At 39.8% G+C, this 19,842-nt stretch overlaps 1 protein-coding gene across 5 annotated transcripts in view; it reads right to left on the bottom strand.

Annotated features, from left to right (window-relative positions):
- SEMA3D (semaphorin 3D) overlaps positions 1-19,842 on the bottom strand; it is a 142,596-nt gene that overhangs the window by 23,635 nt on the left and 99,119 nt on the right. For all 5 annotated transcript variants that reach the window (XM_021384443.1, XM_021384441.1, XM_021384440.1 and 2 more), the window contains 3 exons: positions 14,182-14,296; positions 12,234-12,303; positions 11,464-11,608 (listed from right to left, as the gene is read on the bottom strand). In XM_021384443.1, coding sequence (XP_021240118.1) covers positions 11,464-11,608; positions 12,234-12,303; positions 14,182-14,296 — 330 coding nt within the window. The remainder of the gene's footprint in view (positions 1-11,463; positions 11,609-12,233; positions 12,304-14,181; positions 14,297-19,842) is intronic.

The following is a 19,842-nucleotide window of genomic DNA, read 5'->3' as shown; positions in this document are numbered from 1 at the left end:
GAATAATCTAATAATGAAGGAAAAAATATATATATATTTTTTAAATAGGAATAGGGAATTTGTATATAATACCATAACAGATGCCATCAGTATAGACCACTTTAGAAATTTGGTCTTATCTGTAAATTACAGACAATCTACATTTTAGAAAGAAGGTTATCTGTGAGAACATTTGTAAAACCAACCAAACACCAGGTTGCTCAGCACTTCTCACCCAAAAGCAGCATTTGGTCACTTGTACTTAATTTCTCAAAAGCATCACTATAAGTCAGAAAGCTTCTCGTGATGAAATCGGTACATCTGCAAAGAATGTACCTCCTCAATCCCTGCCCCACTCATGGGAGTGTTATCACTTTGAATATTTTACAAGACAAGGAAATTAGGTTTGGAGGGAAGGGAGAAATGAATGACCTAACACACAGGCTAGCTCTCCATTTCAAAACACAGATCCATGTGCAGTTAAATTTGTTATCTGCTGAATAAAATAGTTTTACTGCTATCAATCCAAAGGACTTTCAACAGTAAGTCTAGAGTGCCCTCTGCTGGCAAGCATGGGATAATCTCGAGTATTTAAAGTGCAGGCCCTATTCACTGCTTACTGCGTTTCCTTCAGCAAAACCAAAGAATATTTCATACGTGCAGAGAAAAAGAAGAGAAGAATCAGGTACAAAAATGAGTGAGAGGAACGAAAGCAGAAATGCGCCTGCCAGCTGCCTGCTCTGGTGTGACTGGAGATGGGTGGCTGCTTTTTGTACTGAGGCTGAGCTTCTGCCTTGTGGGAGCAGGGAGCCCATTTTCAATTAGCATGTAATTTCTCTTGGGAAATATTCCCAGAGCTACTGTTAAAGAAAGCCACTAGCAAGTGCTGTAGCTGTGCTCCTTTTTCTAGACTGAAATACCTTGTATAGGGCCTGTAATCAAAGGCCACAGCTTCTGGTGAACTGTAAATCCTACACCTTGTATTTATTTTTCTTGTAATAAAGGCAGATTCTCCAGATGCCAGATGACCCCTGCAGCTCATTATTTCTCAGAAGTGATTTTTTTAACTCATTCACATAGCTGAAACCCTTGTGCAAACTCACAACTGCAGAATCCTTTTCTATGGTTTTGAAAAATGTAGCCTCATCATCTTTTTGGGTCCGGAATACTCCTACAGCGAGAAACCCGCTGAACACCTCCCCAAAGTCTCCCATTTACTGTTAGAGTTGGCTCCCAATTCTGTTAGACCCATACTGACTACCTAATCAATTCAGCTGTTTCTTTTGCTCATGTACACATTTGTGCCGTATTCCAGCCCGATTCTCACATACATTGCTTGAAGACAACTCATAAACCTGTTTCCCTGGTCACCTTCAAACCCCTTCCATTTTTTTGCGGGGGATAAGCCAAGCAACATTTAGTTGCAAGGCCAATCATGCTCGTGACCCACTATGTCTGCTTTCCTTTCCATGGCTGTCTGCATCCAGCACCTTACACTTAGTCTCCAATCTGAGTCTGAGAATCTGGAGGCAGATAGATGTCTTACTGTGATGGTACAGGTCTTTAAAAGAAGAACTGGACACACTAGTCCAGTTGATCACACACTTTTACATATGAGACGCTGAGTGCTGTTTTTTAATACAAAGCAGTCCCTGTATTTTGTGCCAGGTGGAGCCATCGCACAGTCTGTGAAGAAAGAAATGTGATAATATCTTTGTAGTGCGCTCAGAGAAAGTTAAGATTTGCAATGAAGTTGCTCTACAGTCCTCTTTAATAGCTCATTTCAACAAATCTCCAGCTTGACATGTATTCTATCTATGGTGCCAGTTAAGGGCTTGAGGTTAGGATTTGTTCCAGTATGTAAGGTTTGACATTATCCAAAACATTTTCATTAAGAACAGCACATACAGCGTCAAGGGCTGAGCCTGTTCCTCGTTCATTGCTGGCAAACTCCCTTTTCACAGCCATGCAACTTAAGCCACCAGCACCAAAGCTGTCTCTCAGGCTCAGGACCTGCCCGGACCATTCCTTATCTTGGGTTTCAATTGCCATGGCATTGCCTGGGAGGATGCTAGTCAGCACACCATGATAAAGCCCTTGCCAGCCATAAGCGGTACAATGAATACAGGTCTGTGCTTGAACCTGTCCTCTGGCTTTATTAAGAATACAGCTTGACTGATTTAAGAGACTACAACATATTTTCTGGACCTCGTGTCGATTGATTCTGATGGCTGTCTACAGAAGTAACAGATTCTGAGAGAGTACCCACTTGCTCAGAACTACTTCAGTCCAGAACAATTAAGCCTGTGCATCCTTATCTTCATAAAAACTCCACATTTTTTAATTGCAAATACTGTTTGGGCTCCCGAATCACCTAGTACCTTTTGAAAAATTCTCCACAGACAGTGAGTAAGTTGAATTGAGATACATTCCATCACATATTAGGTCATTTATCCAAATATACAATTTAATGCATGGCTATGAAAAAACTGGCAAGAGAACAAAGTTGGGATTGTATTATTGTCCTCTGATTCTTGCGAAAGGACATCCCTTGAAAACAGCAATTTAACACAGGTTCAAAAGTAGACAAAGAGGAAAATCCTACTGAAAAAAAAAAATAGTTCATTTGGAAATATATGTTGCACTGAGTTATCCCTAGAGGTTTTATGCTAGCTTTCCCATAAGAACATCACCCTCTGACACTGAGTGGGATCTCCCACGTTCTGTTTCCTGCTGTGCTTTCAGAAATTAAAGGTTTTGCAAGGTTATATCCTTGAGGTAGGCTGTAGTCTGCTTGTTTTTTTGGATAATAGCAGTAATAGTTCAATAATTTCACAAGGAAATAGATGATTTTGTATTACATAGGAAAAGACACAAGACTCTACAGAAAGGGTGTGCCCCCCCACCCCCCATGAAAAAGTAGATATTAGACTTGAGAAAAAAAATTAAGTGAGCTGTGGTAGAAGAGATATGATTCTGACAGCACAGCATCTACACAAAAAGAAATAATGTGGGTTCTTGTTGCACAAGCATTACTTCAGAAGTGTGTATTTCTCATCTTTAGAACAATCTAGGTCTGAATCTTTTCCCCTTCTGTCAGATTCTGACCTCCAAAATCCTACTGATTTCAAAAGCATGTTTATCTGTGCAGGAGCTGAATCAAAGTTTGTTGGAATCCACAGAAACATATGTTCTTTAATTGCCTTTGGATAAAAATAATGCATCAGTCTGTTCTACATAGGACCAGAAAGAAATTCACTCTTCTTTGCATCCCCAACCATGCAGCAGCTCTTCCCTCTCAGTGAGAACTACAGGTTGGTTTTCCCTTACTTGTACATTCACTGTGGTTCATGCTCTGAGCTGTGAATTACAGTCCACATCTTCTGCAACTGTGCTGATTACTCTCCTGTTTACAGCTCAGTCCCAGAAATTCATTTATATTTGTAAAATGGGAGTAGCCCCACGGATCTTAGAGATGTCCTGGATTTTTTGCCAAAAAATGTATCAGCAAAGGAAGAGGAGAGCAATGACATCAGTCACTACAAACCACTAGGATAAAATCTCTACCAATATAGAGCTATAAAGCTGTTATAGCATTCCCAAAGGCCTAAACCCTACCATGCATGATACAGAAATCTTTTTTACAGGGAATTTTTTTGCCAGACTGCACAGGTAGTTCAGTAGAAATAAGGACTAAGAGTTTGCTCCAAAGATCCACTCAAATCAATTGGACTTTTTCCAACTGTTTCAGTGGGCTTTGGATCCCATCCTAAGAGAGCATGATCAACAAGAACAGCTGGGCAGGTGCGATCCCATTATGCTTGGCCAAGGGTACTGTTTTCAGAGGCATCACTAACTGTGTGGTATGATGGATGGAACAAAGGAATGAAAAATTAATTTGGGCCAACCTTTGGAAAAGTCCTCAGGCAGCTGTTTAAAGCTGTGTGTCCACCCATCATTACAGAACAATTCCTGTAGGCTTGTGTTTCCTTTCATAGCAATCAATAGGATGCATGATGATAAAGGCTGCACGTCCAAGTGGATGAGTGAAGCAGCCTTTCACCTCTGAAAATGTGAGTTCATATCCTGCTGCACGTCACATGTGATAGTGATATCGGTGTTCTCTGCCCAGTTCACATTTATTCACATCATCAGCACCAGATGCTGTCTCAGATATGTGACATCTCCCACTGCAGACAATAAGAGATTTGCATTTATATCAAATGTCACAGGAGTAGGTTGGCAGGGTTGCTTTATGTGGACTACAAAAGAATCTGGCTCCATAAAAGTTCTTACAATACCATCATGCTATCTCATCTTCTGCTTTTGCAACAGGGGTGGGATTCTTCTCACCTGACCCAGATTCTTGTCTGTTCAAGCTGCACAAAGGAAGTGCCTGTCTCTTTCCTTCTGATAGAAGAATCTAAACAATTGGCTCAAATTTGATGCTTTTCTTCTAGATAGGTATCATCAAGAAAATTTAAATTAGTAAAATTAGTACTGCTAGATAAGAATCTTACAAGAAATATATTCTCCATGCAATTTTTTTCTTAAAGGTTGCTTAGGCCTTCACTTTCATGAATGATAGCTTCATACAAATATGCTCAGAAATGAAAAATAAGAAACAAAAACAAATCAAGAAAACAGACACAGAGTTAGAAGTGTTATGGATATCCATATTCAACTGCTTTAACAACGCTGTGGCACAAAACTTTTAAAGAATCGATTCAGTAGTAACATAGAGCCCTTCCAGTGCATTTGGTGTGAGCTCACTCTGACAATAATCCAACTGGACCGAATCCTAAACCCTAACAGATAATCTGAAAAAAAAGCCTTTTTATTCCCTTACCTTTTATTTATATCCAAATACAATCAGGAGGTGGTGAATTATGGCAAATCCTTCTCGGATAAAAGCACTCCACGCTGCACATATGTCAGGTTTTCTGCCTTTTTCACTCATTAAGTTTTCAGCTTAGAAGAGTGCTGGATGTGTAGATCTCACACAATTCTAAAGATGTATAGTGTGACTGCGTTAACATTATGTGAGAATCCTGGCCAGGATTTTCAAAAGCTGGTGCCAGAAGTTAGGCTCCTAAATAAACGTCCAATTTGCCAAAATGCATAGTGCTTAGTACCAGCCCGTGAAGTCAGTAAGAGCTGTAGGATCTAACACCTACTAAAACTGTGACAATTATTTGGGAATTTAACTTAAAGGTATGTAAAAACATATCTATTTTTCATTTAATTATGTCTCTTTAATTCACCAATGCTGCTGTCTGCTAACAATTTCAAAACAGAGTGATGTTCCCTGTGAGCTGTAAGAGTTTCAATTTCAAGCATGTCAAAAACCCCAGTTTAGAAGGGACTTGTCACTTTGAGCACTGAACCCACTTAACAAAGAGATTCAAACACCCATAGGCTATATGCACAACAGGGACTTAATAACACTGAGTGAAGCTGGCATCTGCTGGTTGGATTTTGCAATATCCAGACTTGGAATGTTGATGCATTTCACAAGGAGAAAGCAGCACCACATCAGTAAGGCACTCTCTTGGGAGCATGTGAAGTAGCCACTGTGAAATACGAAGGAATGAAACATCTCTTAAATGTCTCTCATTTTGGAGAATTGGATGCCTTCACCTGGGAGTCCCTTCTGCTGGAGGTGTCGGCTCTGTTTCAGGCACAAGGACCAGAGCCACCCCAGGAACTCTGCTGTCCTTTCTCATGACGTTGTTTCACTTTTCAGGGGATAATTAGGTTTCAGCTTAGCTGAAAGTAGTAAGGATGTTGCTCAGACATTAACCAGAAAGAGAGAAGATTTGTTTTCCACTGAAGAGCTCTCTATTTTTTATTACATTAAGGCAGAACTGGAGCATCACACCCTCCCTCTACAGGAATTCACTAACCATAGCCAGGAACTAATACTGACACACTCCTTCTTTCTTAGGCTTTCAGAGAATGAGTATTTAACGAGTAAGCAGTTAATATGGCCATGCAGTCAGCATTCTCCTGCAGTGCAAGGTAAAGTCTTCCAAACTTTAAATGAGTTCTGCTATAGTTATCAAACAAAAAGCGGAGAAATAGAATTACCTTCAGCTAGTCACCACTGTTTAAAACAAATTGAGCTTTATGTGCATATAAAGGATGATGAGGCACTGGCACAGGCTGCACAGAAAATCTGTGTATGCCCCATCCCTGGAGGCATTCAAGGCCAGGCTGAATGGGGCCCTGGGCAGCCTGATCTGGTAGCTGGTAACTCAGCCCATGGCAGGGGTGTTGGAACAGGGTCTTTAAGGTCCCTTCCAATCTAAGTCATTCTTATGAGTCTATGAATCTATTATAACTTCAGTGAGAGATGCGGAGTCTGAGGACTGACGGACTAAGATGTAATGCTGAGGACTGGTGTGATGCCCAGAACTACCTTAGAAAATTGGATACTTATAGGTCAGGACCTTCTGTGGTATAGATGGAAGCTAAGGAATGACTCCTGGGGCTTAGACACTCAAGTGCTGTTGGAGACTCAGCCAGTCTGGAGAAAGAACTTGGTTCTCAAGTGTCCTAAGTAGTCTGTGGCTTCTCTGTAGTCTGATCAGAGCTACACAGTACATAGAGACATTTTTTACATAGAGTCTGTGTCCCACTAGATGTATTTGTTCTATCCTGTTCCAGTGATTGTACTGAACCCTTTGTAATGCTTTGCCATTTAACACACCTGTGTGGCTGACAGCAAAGGCTGACATAAGAAACCATTAATGTGTATCTAACCGCAGGAGACCAGCTAGGTGAGTGAACTTGACTTTGCAGGTGGCATACTGCAATTCTCTGCCGACCTCCGCAAGCTGGAAAGGTGACTGAGTTCGCAGCATTTTGAAAGGCTGCAATGAACTGGGAGGTGATTCATGTTCGGGAAAACATGTTGGTACGTAGGAGGAGGTGGAGGAGGCTTTCTCAGGAAAATAAGCCCATAAAGTGAAACATTTCACTTAATTACGAAGCCCCACTTACAGTGGGGAGATCAAAGGAGAGAGGAATTGGAGAAGCAAAGAATGCAGTCTGTCCCATAAAAGATCAGGTGAAAGAGGAAGATAAGTCTAAAAATAACAAGGGAAACCTGTGCAGCCCTCGATGTTTTACGCACACTCCTATTAAAGCAGCAAAACTAACCAGACGTGAGGACAAGGGGAGGATTTTGGCAGCCAGTAATTCTCAGTGGCTCAGCCAAGTCCCATTGGCATGGACAACACATCTCCATCAGCCTGAGCACTGGCTTAGCAGAAAAAACTAAAGGTTTCACTAAAGAAAGGGAGAAAAAACAACAGAGAAAGAAAAAAGTGAGAAAGATCACAGAAGGATCCGAGGATAATGGAACTTTTTTTTAGATTAAAAGAATAAAATTAAATAGTTAAAGAAATATTTTATTACATTAAATAATAAAAGAACAGAATTGAAAGAAAACAGGAACTCGGTATTCAGATGTGAAGTGGGAAGAGGCGAGATACAAAATACAAATGAAGAAAAGCAGTGGCTGCTGTGCTGGATGCTTCTTGTAGCTAAGATTACAATTAGATGCAAGATTCTTACTCTGCTCATTCAGGTCTTTCTGGGGGAACCTCTGGCAAATCACTTACTTAGAAATCCAGACTCATTGTATTCAGCGTTGCCTTGAATTGCAATTAAATACCCAGGTACTGTGATAGATCAGACTGTTAACCTACATCTTTAAACACTGAGATTCCTCTCAAAGTCATAGAATCAAAGAATCATGGAATGGCTTGGGTTGGAAGGGACCTCAAGGACCATCAAGCTCCAACCCCCCTGCTGCAGGCAGGGCCACCAACCTCCACATCTAATACTAGACCAGGCTGACCAGGCCCCATCCAACCTGGCCTTGAACACTTCCATGGACGGAGGATCCACAACCTCTCTGGGCAGCCTATTCCAGCACCTCACCACTCTCTTGGTAAAGAACTTCCCCCTGATATCCAACCTAAATCTTCCCTCCTTCAACTTAAAACCGTTTCCCCTTGTCCTGCCATTATCTACTACTGTAAAGAGTTGACTGCCCTCCTGTTTGCAGGCTCCCTTCAGGTACTGGAAGGCTGCAATGAGGTCACCCTGCAGCCTTCTCTTCTCCAGGCTGAACAAGCCCAGCTCCCTCAGCCTGTCTTAGTAGGGGAGGTGCTTCTGACCTCAGTGACATGTGCTCACTGTCAATGAAGTGAAGATGTTTCCTGAGTATCCCAGCAGAATTTCCAAATGGGATATATGCAGTGTAAGGTGTTTTGATACTCCAATATTTACAGATGAATAAATATGCTAGAACAGTTCTTTTCTCCTACTTCACTGAAAATCTTGTTCAAATGTCTTCCGTGATTACTGGGAGGACATTATGTAAACTCTGTTTGAGAACACAGGAACACATTTTACAGGAAGTCCTTGATGATTTCTTTATCAAAGGATAATTTCCTTGGTGAAACTGTAAGAGACTGGAAGAAGACTGGATCTGTTATCAGGGGACAGCTGCAGATACACAAGTCCAATTTTAAAACAGCTCAAGAAGATAAAGCAAAAGCTCTCTTGGTTTTCAAACAGCCCTTTGTTTACCAGGGCTGCCTGCTGCATGTTTTTTTAATATCTTTTTTTTCCAAATTTAAAGAGATTTCAAGCCTTGTCTCCGTTAAATTTATACACCATCTGCATGCTCTTTAATACCGCCAGGAGAAGTCAGAGAAAAGAGCTGCACGTTGTGCAGCACCTGGGCAGCAGTCAGCCTGGTCAGGGTCCCGCAGACGCCAGAGGGCAGGCAGACCTCACCGCATCACCTGCACGATGCTCAGCATCGCCAAGCCGTGATATCACGGCCGTGTTGAGAGTTTATCTCTGACACAAATTGCCGCAGGAAGCATTTTGTCAAAATTTCAATATCAAAGTGGTTGCAGCCCCTATAGTGAACAGCTTTGTTTACTTAGGAGATAAAGGCAGCCGAGCCAGAAGTTAAATTAGGGTGAGCAGTCTCCTGCTTCTGTGTAAATGCTGAACGGAAGTCAATTCTTCCCTCAAAGCAAAACATCAAAGGAAAAGTATTTCCTAGTACTGCCATTTTTAGACATTGCCAGTAACTCCAAATACAAGAAACAGAAAATCGGGGCAGTGCTGAATATGCTAAGCTGTAGCTAACACTATAGCACTAAGTAAAGCTTAAATTTCAAAAATGCTCCAGTAACTTTAAGAAATGGACAGATTATCCCTCTGGCTTTATTCTAAGCATTCCTGAATCACCCCATAGCTGGCAAGAAATGGTGAAATTAATCTTTACAAAAGAGCATTTCTGCATTCAGACACACTGCAGCATTCTGTGGGCACATAGAGTGCTGCTTCTTTTCCTTGCCTTCAAGCACTGCGCTGCTTTTTTAGATCTCAGCCTAAATCTACTCAGATCCAGAGGTTTGGCCTAGCTCACTTCAAAATGAGAGCATGGCATGAATCTAATTCTTCTTTGGGCATGCTGTCTTAAACCACCAAGCCTGAAGTTTGTTTCAGTCTGAGACAATTCCAGCTCACTAAGACAAATGCAGTAATAAATTTACCTTATCTACATAGTAAACATTACAGATATCTTTCTTCAGAGATCTTGTTTCAGTAAAATCCACTCCCCTTCTCAGCTTGTGGTCAGACAAACTCCTACAGAAATCCAGAGTTCCTAAGGATTTTTATGAGAGCATTTTCTCACAGCTGTTATCAAGTGCTTAAGGGAAGCAGTTAGAGAGCTAAGGGGTGGCTTACGGAAAATATCCATTTTCTTTAAACTTTCCAAATACTTGTTGAGCATGGATATTCAAATCAGCGATAAAGATCAGCATTGACATGCTCCAGCATGACATTTCCTTCCTTGCGAATCCCAGCTCAACCATGTGATGGCTAATACACTCAAAAATGCAATGAGCTTATGACCCGTCTATCTGTGCAGAGTGTTCATCCTTATGGGGCACTGCAAGGTTTTCAAGAGAGTTATTTTAATCTCTTTAGATGCCATGGGACCAGCTATTGTTCTCACTGGCACCATTTTTGTACTTAAAACTAAATGCATCTGTGCTTCTTAACCAGTAATGGAGTTGCACATGCTAAAAAAAAATAATAATAGAAGAATTAAATGTAATCTTCTTTTCTAGGGGTGCCATATGTTCTGCATGAGAGAGAGATGTGTAAGCATCTAAATTAGGATCTTATTTGCTCCAGTAGTGCAAATCCTAGGCAGGCTGAATCAGTCTCTGGAGCTGCCTTACTCTTTATGGAAAGCTTTCCTTTCCCACTGGTCTGCAGCTGAGAGAAGGAAATCAGAGCACAGAGCATGATCTGTCTTAGGGATGACCAAGTGCCATAGATAGTTTGGGAATGGACCAAGCAGTTGGATCTATTGGAAGGATAGTGAAGAAAACACAGAAAGACAAGGAATAGAATGAAATGAAAAGCTAAGGAAGTTAGATAATAAGACTTTAAGCAATGGTTTTGGTAATGCTGTTGTCAGAGAAATAGCATAAAGACACTCAGATGACCTCTAGGCAAGGTACCAGCAGCAGTCCGACCTCAGTAGCTCAGAGTTTGGCTGTATTTATTTAGCTTCTTACTACTAACTAGTTGAATGAATACTAAACCAAGAAAGCCATCCCATACCTGTTTTATTCTTAAATCACTGCTCTTTCAAACTGCATGTACCAAGAGTTGCTCAAAGTTTTGCTGACATGTTAAAAATAAATTCATTTTTTGGAAATACCGTTTTTCTCTTCATCAGAAATGTATGTCTATGCTTTTCCAAATTAATACCAAGACAATAGTAGAATAAGAATTCTTTACTAAATTCCTTCAACATTTTTCCTCTTTGTTTTGGCTTAATCATTGCCTCTGAGGTATCACAGATTAGGACTTAGAAGTATTTCCAAATATTAAATTTTACTTTTCTTCCTATCATTTTTATTCTATCACATAAAGTCTGTAGCAACTAACTCCTTACTTTATATTGAAACAGAACACATGCAGAAAGACACAGAGGAGAATCAATGACCATATCTCAAGAAATGGGATTTTAACAGACAGAGATAAGAGAAATACAAGATTCCAAATTAAATACCTCATCATAATTTAATACTCCATAAAAACATGCATTTGGCTTTTTATGAAGTGTTGGTGCCTCAGAGGTGATCCCAAGAGATAGAAATAGAGCTGGGCAGCAGGAGACCACAATAAGAGAGAAAATGAGGAAATGGTCTGGACGCAATGTTATGTCAGAGAAATGGAAAATGCATATTTATATACATAAACAGAAAAAGGGTAGGTAGATGTCTGAGCTCTCAACAGAAGAGAAAGGGTTGTGAGGGTAATTTGAAACATCCTGCCTGAGAGGAAAATATAAATTGACAGTCCATGATGATAGAAAAGTATGATTGCCTTTGAGTAAAGATAGAAGCATGTAATTAAGGAGACACTTACTGTACCGGGTCTGGGATAGGGGATACGACCTTCATATTGCACCCATCGATGATCCGCACTCTCTTTGTGAGCGTAAGGGCCATTGAAAACAGCTCTGATATCTGCCATGCTGTACACACAAACTGCAGAGCCCTTGAAGACAGAGCTGAGAAGAAGACAGGCACACTGTAAGCACATCTTCAGAGCATACCTCATCCAGTGAATCAATTCAGTAATTCCACTGAGTCTGATGGGTTCTCAATCAATCCTACACCTGAGAGTTGATATAAGTGGTGCTAAATAACAGACAATGTGGACAGCTCTGATAACTGGAGATATTATGTGTCGCTCTCATCATAGGGCTAAGCTTTGCTCAGGTGGTACCTGGACTTGTCAGCTTTTGGGAGCATTTGATAGACTGTTATTTTTTCTAGTGGTCAGTAGGTTTCATGTGTCATTTATCAACTATTATGATTATGTAACTGTGTTGCAATTCATTCAATTCTAAAAATTTTATTTGGTTATATATGTTATGGAGCCAGTGTAGTGGTTACCTCTTAGTTAAGGAGTGCATTGGCAATTTTTCTTTGTAATTCCACTGTGAAGTGCATGACTAGTCCTTATGTGCATTTAATTCAAAAGTTTCAAAGACAAATTAATTATTTATTTCGTTTATGAAAATTCTACTTAAATTACCTCAATATCATAGCTGAGAGGTTCACTAATTAATACATCTCTGACTAAGACCTTCTGCATTTGTTTCCAAAGGCAAACATGATCCTAAGACATACCTTGTTGTAGTGAAGACTCCATATACAAGAGGGTTTCTCTCATCTCTTGTAGAAAGTAAGAATACATCTTCTGTAATGGGAAAATATTGTGCTTTTTAATTATTATAATTATTAAACAAATGTTGAACATTTCCGGATTTATCACTTATAATTTTGAGATTTGTAAAAATATAAGGTTACTTTTGTCTGATTTCTGCAGAGTGAATTTGTGCTAATATTCTGTCATTTTTCCCTTTGCAGTTAGTCTGTTTTTAGACAGAATCAGATTTCCACTTTCCAGCTTGGGGAGTTATAAACACCATAATTCTGATAAGACTAATTCAAGTTATAATCAATGACTTCAGATAAAAGATAGAGATAGAATCATAAAATCATAGAATCATCAAGGTTGGAAAAGACCTCCAAGATCATCCAGTCCAATCATCCACCTACACCAATATTTCCCCACTAACCATGTATCTTAGTACAATATCTAAACATTCTTTGAGCACCTCCAGGGACAGCGACTCAACCATCTCCCTGGGCAGCCCATTCCAGCACCCAACCACTCCTTCAGAGAAATTTTTCCTAACATCCAACCTGAGACTCCCCTGGTGCAACTTGAGGCAATTCTCTCTAGTCCTATCGCTCGTTACATGGGAGAAGAAGCTGACCTCCACCTTGCCACAACCTCCTTTCAGGTAGGTGTAGAAAGCCATAAGGCCTCCCCAGAGCCTCTTCTTCTCCAGACTAAAACATCTCAGTTCCCGCAGCTGATCCTCATAGCACTTGTGCTCCAGACCCCTCACAGCTTCACTGCCCTTCTCTGAACATGCTCCAGGGCTTGGATGTCTTTCCTGTAGTGAGGGGCCCAAAACTGAACACAGTACTCAAGGTGCGGCCTCACCAATGCTGAGTACAGAGAGACAATCACTTCCCTTCTGCTGACAACACTATTTCTGATACAAGCCAGGATGACAATGGCCTTCTTTGCCACTTGGGCACACTGCTGGATCATGTTTAGCCAAGCATCAACCAACATTTCCAGGTTTGCTTCTTTCACACAGTCTTCTAGCCACTCTGCCCCAAGCCTGTAGCATTGCCTCAGGTTACTGTGGCCAAAGTTCAGGACCCAGCACTTGATCTTGTTGAACTTCATCCCATTGGCCTCAGCCCAGTGATCGAGCCTGTCCAGATCCCTCTGAAGGGCCTTCCTACCTTCAGGAAAATCGACACTTCCTGTCAACTTGGTGTCATCTGCAAACTTACTGAGGGTGCACTCAAACCCCTCATCCAGGCCATCAATAAAGATGTTGAACAGGACAGGTGCCAGTACTGACCCCCTGGGAATCACCACAGCCAGCTCCTGGGTTAGGATCCGTTTCCTCCTTTGAGAAAGGTGAGACCCATCCACAGACATCAGAGCAGGTGCCAAGTAAACCGCCCCATGGTCAAAAAAAACAAAATTCCTGCAATTGCAGCAGCCTCTCAGACACGTATTTATGAGAAGGGTTTTCCTGATCTTCTCAGTAGCCTTCACTACCACTGAGGGGATAGAGGAAAACACCACCTGTACTCCTGCTTCATCAACTAACCGCCCCAATGCTCTGAAGTCCCTTTTGGTATTTCTCAGGATTCTCTCAGTGACTTCATCACTGCCGACCTGAACTATCAATAAAGGACAATAATCAGAGAGGTGAATCAGACTAGGTGGTTTCCTAGAAATATCCCTGACCAGGACCCAGGTAGCTAGTACACTTCTCTATGGGTACGATCTGGCCAACATATAGGACCCTCTGTTCCTCTCAGATTGCCTATGACAGTCACCCTTCTTAGACACTGTCAGTACTGCCTGGAAAATTAGTAAAATCTGAATAAGATGTGGTACTTCTGTAAAGAAGAAAAGGAAAAAAAAAAACACAAGCAAATCAAATGACAAAATAAGCCATTAAAGATAGATCAAACTTACGCAGCTCATCAAAATGTGTGTCGGCTCCTTCAGGACCAGGTATCGAGCACACTAGCCTGGCTTTCAGAAAAGTAGTCCATTTGTTTATTAGGCTCCTTTGACCTCCCATATCATTCTAATAAAAATAATATAAAAAGACGAAATTATTAAACAAATAAGAGCCATTGTAACACAGGATGCAAAGTACAATCTTTTTGTAAGTAGCTCCATAGTCATTTCTTAGATTGACCAACTGAAATTTTCTGATTGTGCCTAAATCTGTTTGCAGTGTTCTCAGAACAGAAATACCATGAAACGTGTTATATCATGTGATTTCTTGTTCTCTGCAATGCTAATTTTTGCAATCAGTGGTTCTTCAGAAATTGTTTACAAACTCAGAAATAATACAGAACATTCGGGATAGATTTCCCAAAAGAGAAAAACTATATTAATCAGAGGATCCAGAGATGTAAATACTGTTTTGTTTCTTTTGCTTATACAGTACATAGAGATACACATTCCAGAGAAAACCACTCATGTTATTTTAATAATTTCTGTTATGGAAAAATCATTTCATCCTCCATAAAAGACATTTTTAAAAACTTTTTTTTTTAATATAGGTTTCCAAGACATGAGCACACATGCTCAAATTCTTTTTAGTTACTGAAGAAACAAAAGCATCATATGGAGTCACTTGAAATTTGAATTATCCTTCTCAAAGGTGGGTGTCCTTATATTGACTTTGATCCTATGATCCCACGTGCTTCAGTTAGGTAGGTGAAAGGAAGATGATACACTAATTCCATCCAATTACACTGAGGAATTAAGATGTTTCTAAAATATTTGGAGATTTTCCAAAATTTTCCTTCTAGGGAAATAGAATACCATGACAGATGTTTTTCAAAACATTGAAGATTATGATAAGAAATAGGAAAAAGGGGTAGCAACTGATTGCCAGGGAAAAAAAAAAAAGAGGGAGGAAAGGTAGTGTAGGAGGAGCTGCTCTTAGAAGATGGAACAAGAAGTCTGCTTAGGAGCTTTCCTCCTTCTACTGAGTATATGAAGAATCTAATGAATGACATTTATCTGTCCCTGAAGGCTCCAAAAAACAGATGTATTCAGTTTCTACAGCGCTATTTAGGCCCCCAACTTTTTCAGCTTGACATCTGTAAAGATAATGATACTCCAGCAGCATCCAAGAATTCAAACTCTTAAGGGAAAGGTTCTCATTGCTAAGAATAGTCCCCCCAGCAATAGATTCTGAATTACTCCATGAAGATGCCTACTTGTTACAAACTTTAATGCTTGTTGGGCCTGGAAATACAAGCACTACTATTCTGGTCATAACTACTCATCCCACCTGGATTCACCATGAGAAATCCTTTTTTATTATTATTTTTTCAAATTGGCTTTACAATTCTGAAGGTGTGAAACCAGACAGTAGGAAACAGTAGGTGGTAGAGACTACATAGCATCTCTATGGAGTGTATTTGGCCCTTCAGGGCTGGGTTGTAAATGTTAGAGACATTCAGAAAGATGTATTTTTGTGCTGAAATTCAATTCACCAGAAGTAACACTTCTTTGGTAATTCACTCTAACCAGCTTCCCTTTTCATGTATTTGCTACTTTTAAATAGGTGAGCTCAGTTGGAAATGATTCCTGTTAATCTACAGCCTTTGGAACTCCTGTTCTTTCAAGTATTGCTACCTCCCCTCTTGATTTCCTGAAGACCTGCCAAGCCTGAAGCTTTGCATCTAGCCAACAGATTTATTACAAAGGTGTCAAAACTAGCAGTCTTAAGCCAATAGGAAAAATAAGCTCTGCATGTGTGTGTTCTGTTCAAAGGCACGACAGATAAACTTTGTGGACTAATTAAAAACAAACAATTACGAAGATGCAAGAAAGAATCTTAAAAAAAACAACCAAAAAACACACACAACAGCAAACTCTAAGCTTTTTGTTCCTTTGGCAATGCAGATTATCAAAGCAGTTCTTGCTTTGCAGAGCATCCACTCAGATTTCTAGTGGATGGGGCACAGCATCACAGGATCCTGAGATGTCACTAAGAGCATGGCTAGGATCAGAGAGGAGGAAACAAGATGTGATGGGGTTGCAATGGGAAAACACCACCACTGCTTTGCTGAGGCTCCTGCCATAACACGCGTTCAGCTTCTGCAAGAGATCGGAAAACCCATACTTGTATTTTACCACCCTTAAGCTGTGATCCAACAGAATATTTTTGCAAACGTTTATTTTAAACACTACTGAGCTCCTAGAGAGTAGTGTGAAGCAAATCCTGCGCTTGAAGGAAGCAGTTTTAGCAAGTGCTATGTGCTTTAAGACATAAAATTCCACTGGATTTAAGATGTGTCCATATTTCCTCACTCTCAAGCCAGGACAAGATGTTAACCATGTTATTTGAATTAGCACAGGCATCCACTCCATATGCCTTAAATTTGAAGGATAGAGCCAAAGGTTGCCAATAATACTGTAATGTTTACAAAAGAGCAAGGGGAATTCAATGACCAGCCAGCACTTTGTGATTTACTAAGTCCTTCTGAGGCCAGAGATTCAGAAATTTATGTTGTAGAAGTCAAGGGCACAAAGGGCCTTTCACTGATTTAAATACTTGTGCTCGTAATATAGTGACATACCCACTATCACGCTTCTTCCTACTGCCATTGCTGACTACAGCAAAATGGGCATTTTCTTAGGAGGATTTCTTTCATTTTATTTTCAGTTTGACTAGCAGTCATACAATACTCTTCAACACTTTATGTCATTTCTGAATAATACAGTGTCTTTTCTTTCCTAATACACGTGTATTAGCACTAATGGAGAAAGTGCAGGAATTGACATAGGCTGCAGCAGCTTTATCTAAAGGTGGATTTAGCTCAGCTCAAGACAAAGAGGTTCAAAAACTATTAATAGTTAAGGCATCCCTTCACTTCTTGAATCTCAAGTAGCAGTTGTCTTAGAAATCTCTGGACATCTCTATGCTTTGAATAATGTGTGTCCCTCCCTTCCTAACATTATTTTGTGGTCAGTCAACGAGACATATCTTGTAACTTCAGCTGCTGGAGAACATAATCTGTGCTGGAGATTACTTGCCTTTTCTTCAGAGCATGTTGGTATGAACTCACAAACTCATTAGCTTTGCATCATATCTGTCTACTCAGCTATGTATTCCGTGGGCCACTATAGTTCATAGTTACTGACCTCTGAGAGCTTGGACAAAGGTCATATGGCCCCAAAATCTGCTTGAGATTGGGTTGATACAGAAAAGACAAATCTCTTCTGTGGAAAAGATTAGTTAATATCAGTCTGCAGTGAATCACTGATGCGCTCAAATGCTGCAAGCTGGTATTCATATAATAAGGCTGAGTAGTCAGTGGATAAGAAAAAACGGACAGAGGAGAGAAAATCACCACAGCAGAGGCCAATCAATGCACACATGACCAGAAAGACAGGATCAACACAAAGCTACTCAATCCTGAAATGACTGCTGGACTGATTTACACCAAACAAGAACTGAGCCTAACAGTGTCAGAATGTGTGCTAAACTTGATGGATTGAAATGCTTTTTCCCAAGAGATACTGGTACTGTAGACAAGGAACAGTAAATATTTCAGGGAGATGGGACAAGAAGACAAGACAACTTTAAGCGCTGAGAGAAGGGGAGGGCAGCACGAACAAGCTCTTCATTCCAAAAACATTGCTAATCTACTCGTAACAGATGAGCAGCCACAAGTATCTGAAATGTTATCTCCAAAAATATCACTTCTAAGCACATTGGATTAGCAGCGTTTACTATTAACTTTGTTACATTACAGATGAAGGCACTTAGGACTGCATATTTCTTTTTGCATATAAATAAAGGTTTAATTAACACTTTCTGCTTCACAAACTCACAAACTGTAACAGATACCAATGCTTCCTCCTGAAATACCTTCTTTTTAACAGGAAGAAGCGCCTGTGAAATCTCAGTCACTAGTGTTTGTATGAGTGAGAAATTCAGATAATTGCTAACTAGAAGGCAGGCAGTGCAATCTGCCATGTGCTGAGGAAAGATTACAAAAAGAGATTATGAAGATCTAAACACAGAAATTATCTACAAAAGTAGTCCAATATTATTTTAAGATAAATAAATTAGAATTAAATGCAATTTACTTTTAAATTAAATGCAAATTTTTAAATGAAAAATGGACTCTTATTCCACATAAATCTTCAAATTTCAACTTTTTTTTTATGACTAGGTACTAAAAATAATCAGTTGGAGTGAGAAATCAGATCTCTAACAAGCTACAGTAAGAACTCAAATATTTGGTGCGCTTCTTCAATGAGTCTGGGTTCACATGTAAGTATATGGGCTTCTCAAAGAAAGAAAGAACACTATTTCAATGTAAAATCTGTGAAGAAAATCAAGGTCATATCATACATTCTCCTTAGGAGACTTTTATGCAAATCTCAACTTTGTGATCTGTAATTTATGTACAGCAGAACAAACAACTTGTTTTTCAAAACCTCTGGTTAGAGACATGTTACCAGCTGATTGTGAAAATAAAAACCATTAGAAAAAAAATATTGCCTATGAGAAGGTGATTAAAAAAATCTACTGAGACTTTCCGTTGCTTCAGTTTTCTATTCTATTGTATATTAGACATTATATAAGTGCACCTTCATTAGAATGCATGAATATATGTCTTGGAATCCAGCAGTCAGGGAAACAGATTGCTACAAAACTAAAGAACACCTGCATCTTTGGGGTTTTAAATCTCTTATTTGTTTGTAAGTAACAGTGACAAATTGAACATCAGAACAAAAACTGCAGTTTTCTGAAAATGAATCAACATCAAAGATGTCAAACAGTATGATTCATAAAACTTTAAAGACAGTAATTATCCTGAACAGACACTGAAATTACATATATTAAATTAAAAAGAAAAAAAAGAGCAGAATTTCTAGAAGTAGGTTATTAATTAGAGCCAAGATGTGCAAAAGGACATTCTGTCCTGAATAGAAGGAATTGCTTGAGAACAGGGGGGGAAAGTGCTGAAACTGCAGAAGGCCCTGGAGCCCTTCCCTCATGGGCAGTCTAGCTAAATTACACAACTACCAGAAGCAGATGGAATGCCCAGCAGCAAAACTCTACTTTTTTGGAGGGAAGGGAAAGATAAACAAGAAAAGAAATAGAAAAAAAACACAACAAAAAACTTGTATCATTCTTCGATCATCTTTTTTAAGTGGAAAAATAGCCAACAGTCTATCAGAGGGCTTCTGTCTTTCTTCATAGTTCTCATTTAATTATTATGTTTTATTTCTGTCCCTACCCAACTCTGTCAGGTACTGGTATAACATAGAAAAGTAAGATTTTTCTGGTCAAAACCATACTGATCTCAGAGGAAAGATTCCTCCCATGATTTCAGCAGGCTCTGGGTCAGATCCAAAAACATCCAGCAGCACATTAAGTGTGACTGGGAGAGTGAAAATACCCTTGCAGTATATACAAGAGAGAAGAGGTGCGTGTGATGGAAATCTTTGACTGCTCTGTGCTATGGATACCTTGTGAAAACTTGGGAAGTCAGTTCATCTCTCTGAGTTCATCCCATCTGCCAGTGAGAGTGGCAACCCTGTTTAGCAATTCTGCTGTTTATATGAGATGACTAAATCTTTCATGGGGAA

This window comes from Numida meleagris, chromosome 1 (genome assembly GCF_002078875.1).
Source record: "Numida meleagris isolate 19003 breed g44 Domestic line chromosome 1, NumMel1.0, whole genome shotgun sequence".
Classification (NCBI taxonomy): Eukaryota; Metazoa; Chordata; class Aves; order Galliformes; family Numididae; genus Numida; species Numida meleagris.
Note: the sequence above shows the minus strand (reverse complement) of the source record. Positions and strands in the feature narration are given on the sequence as shown.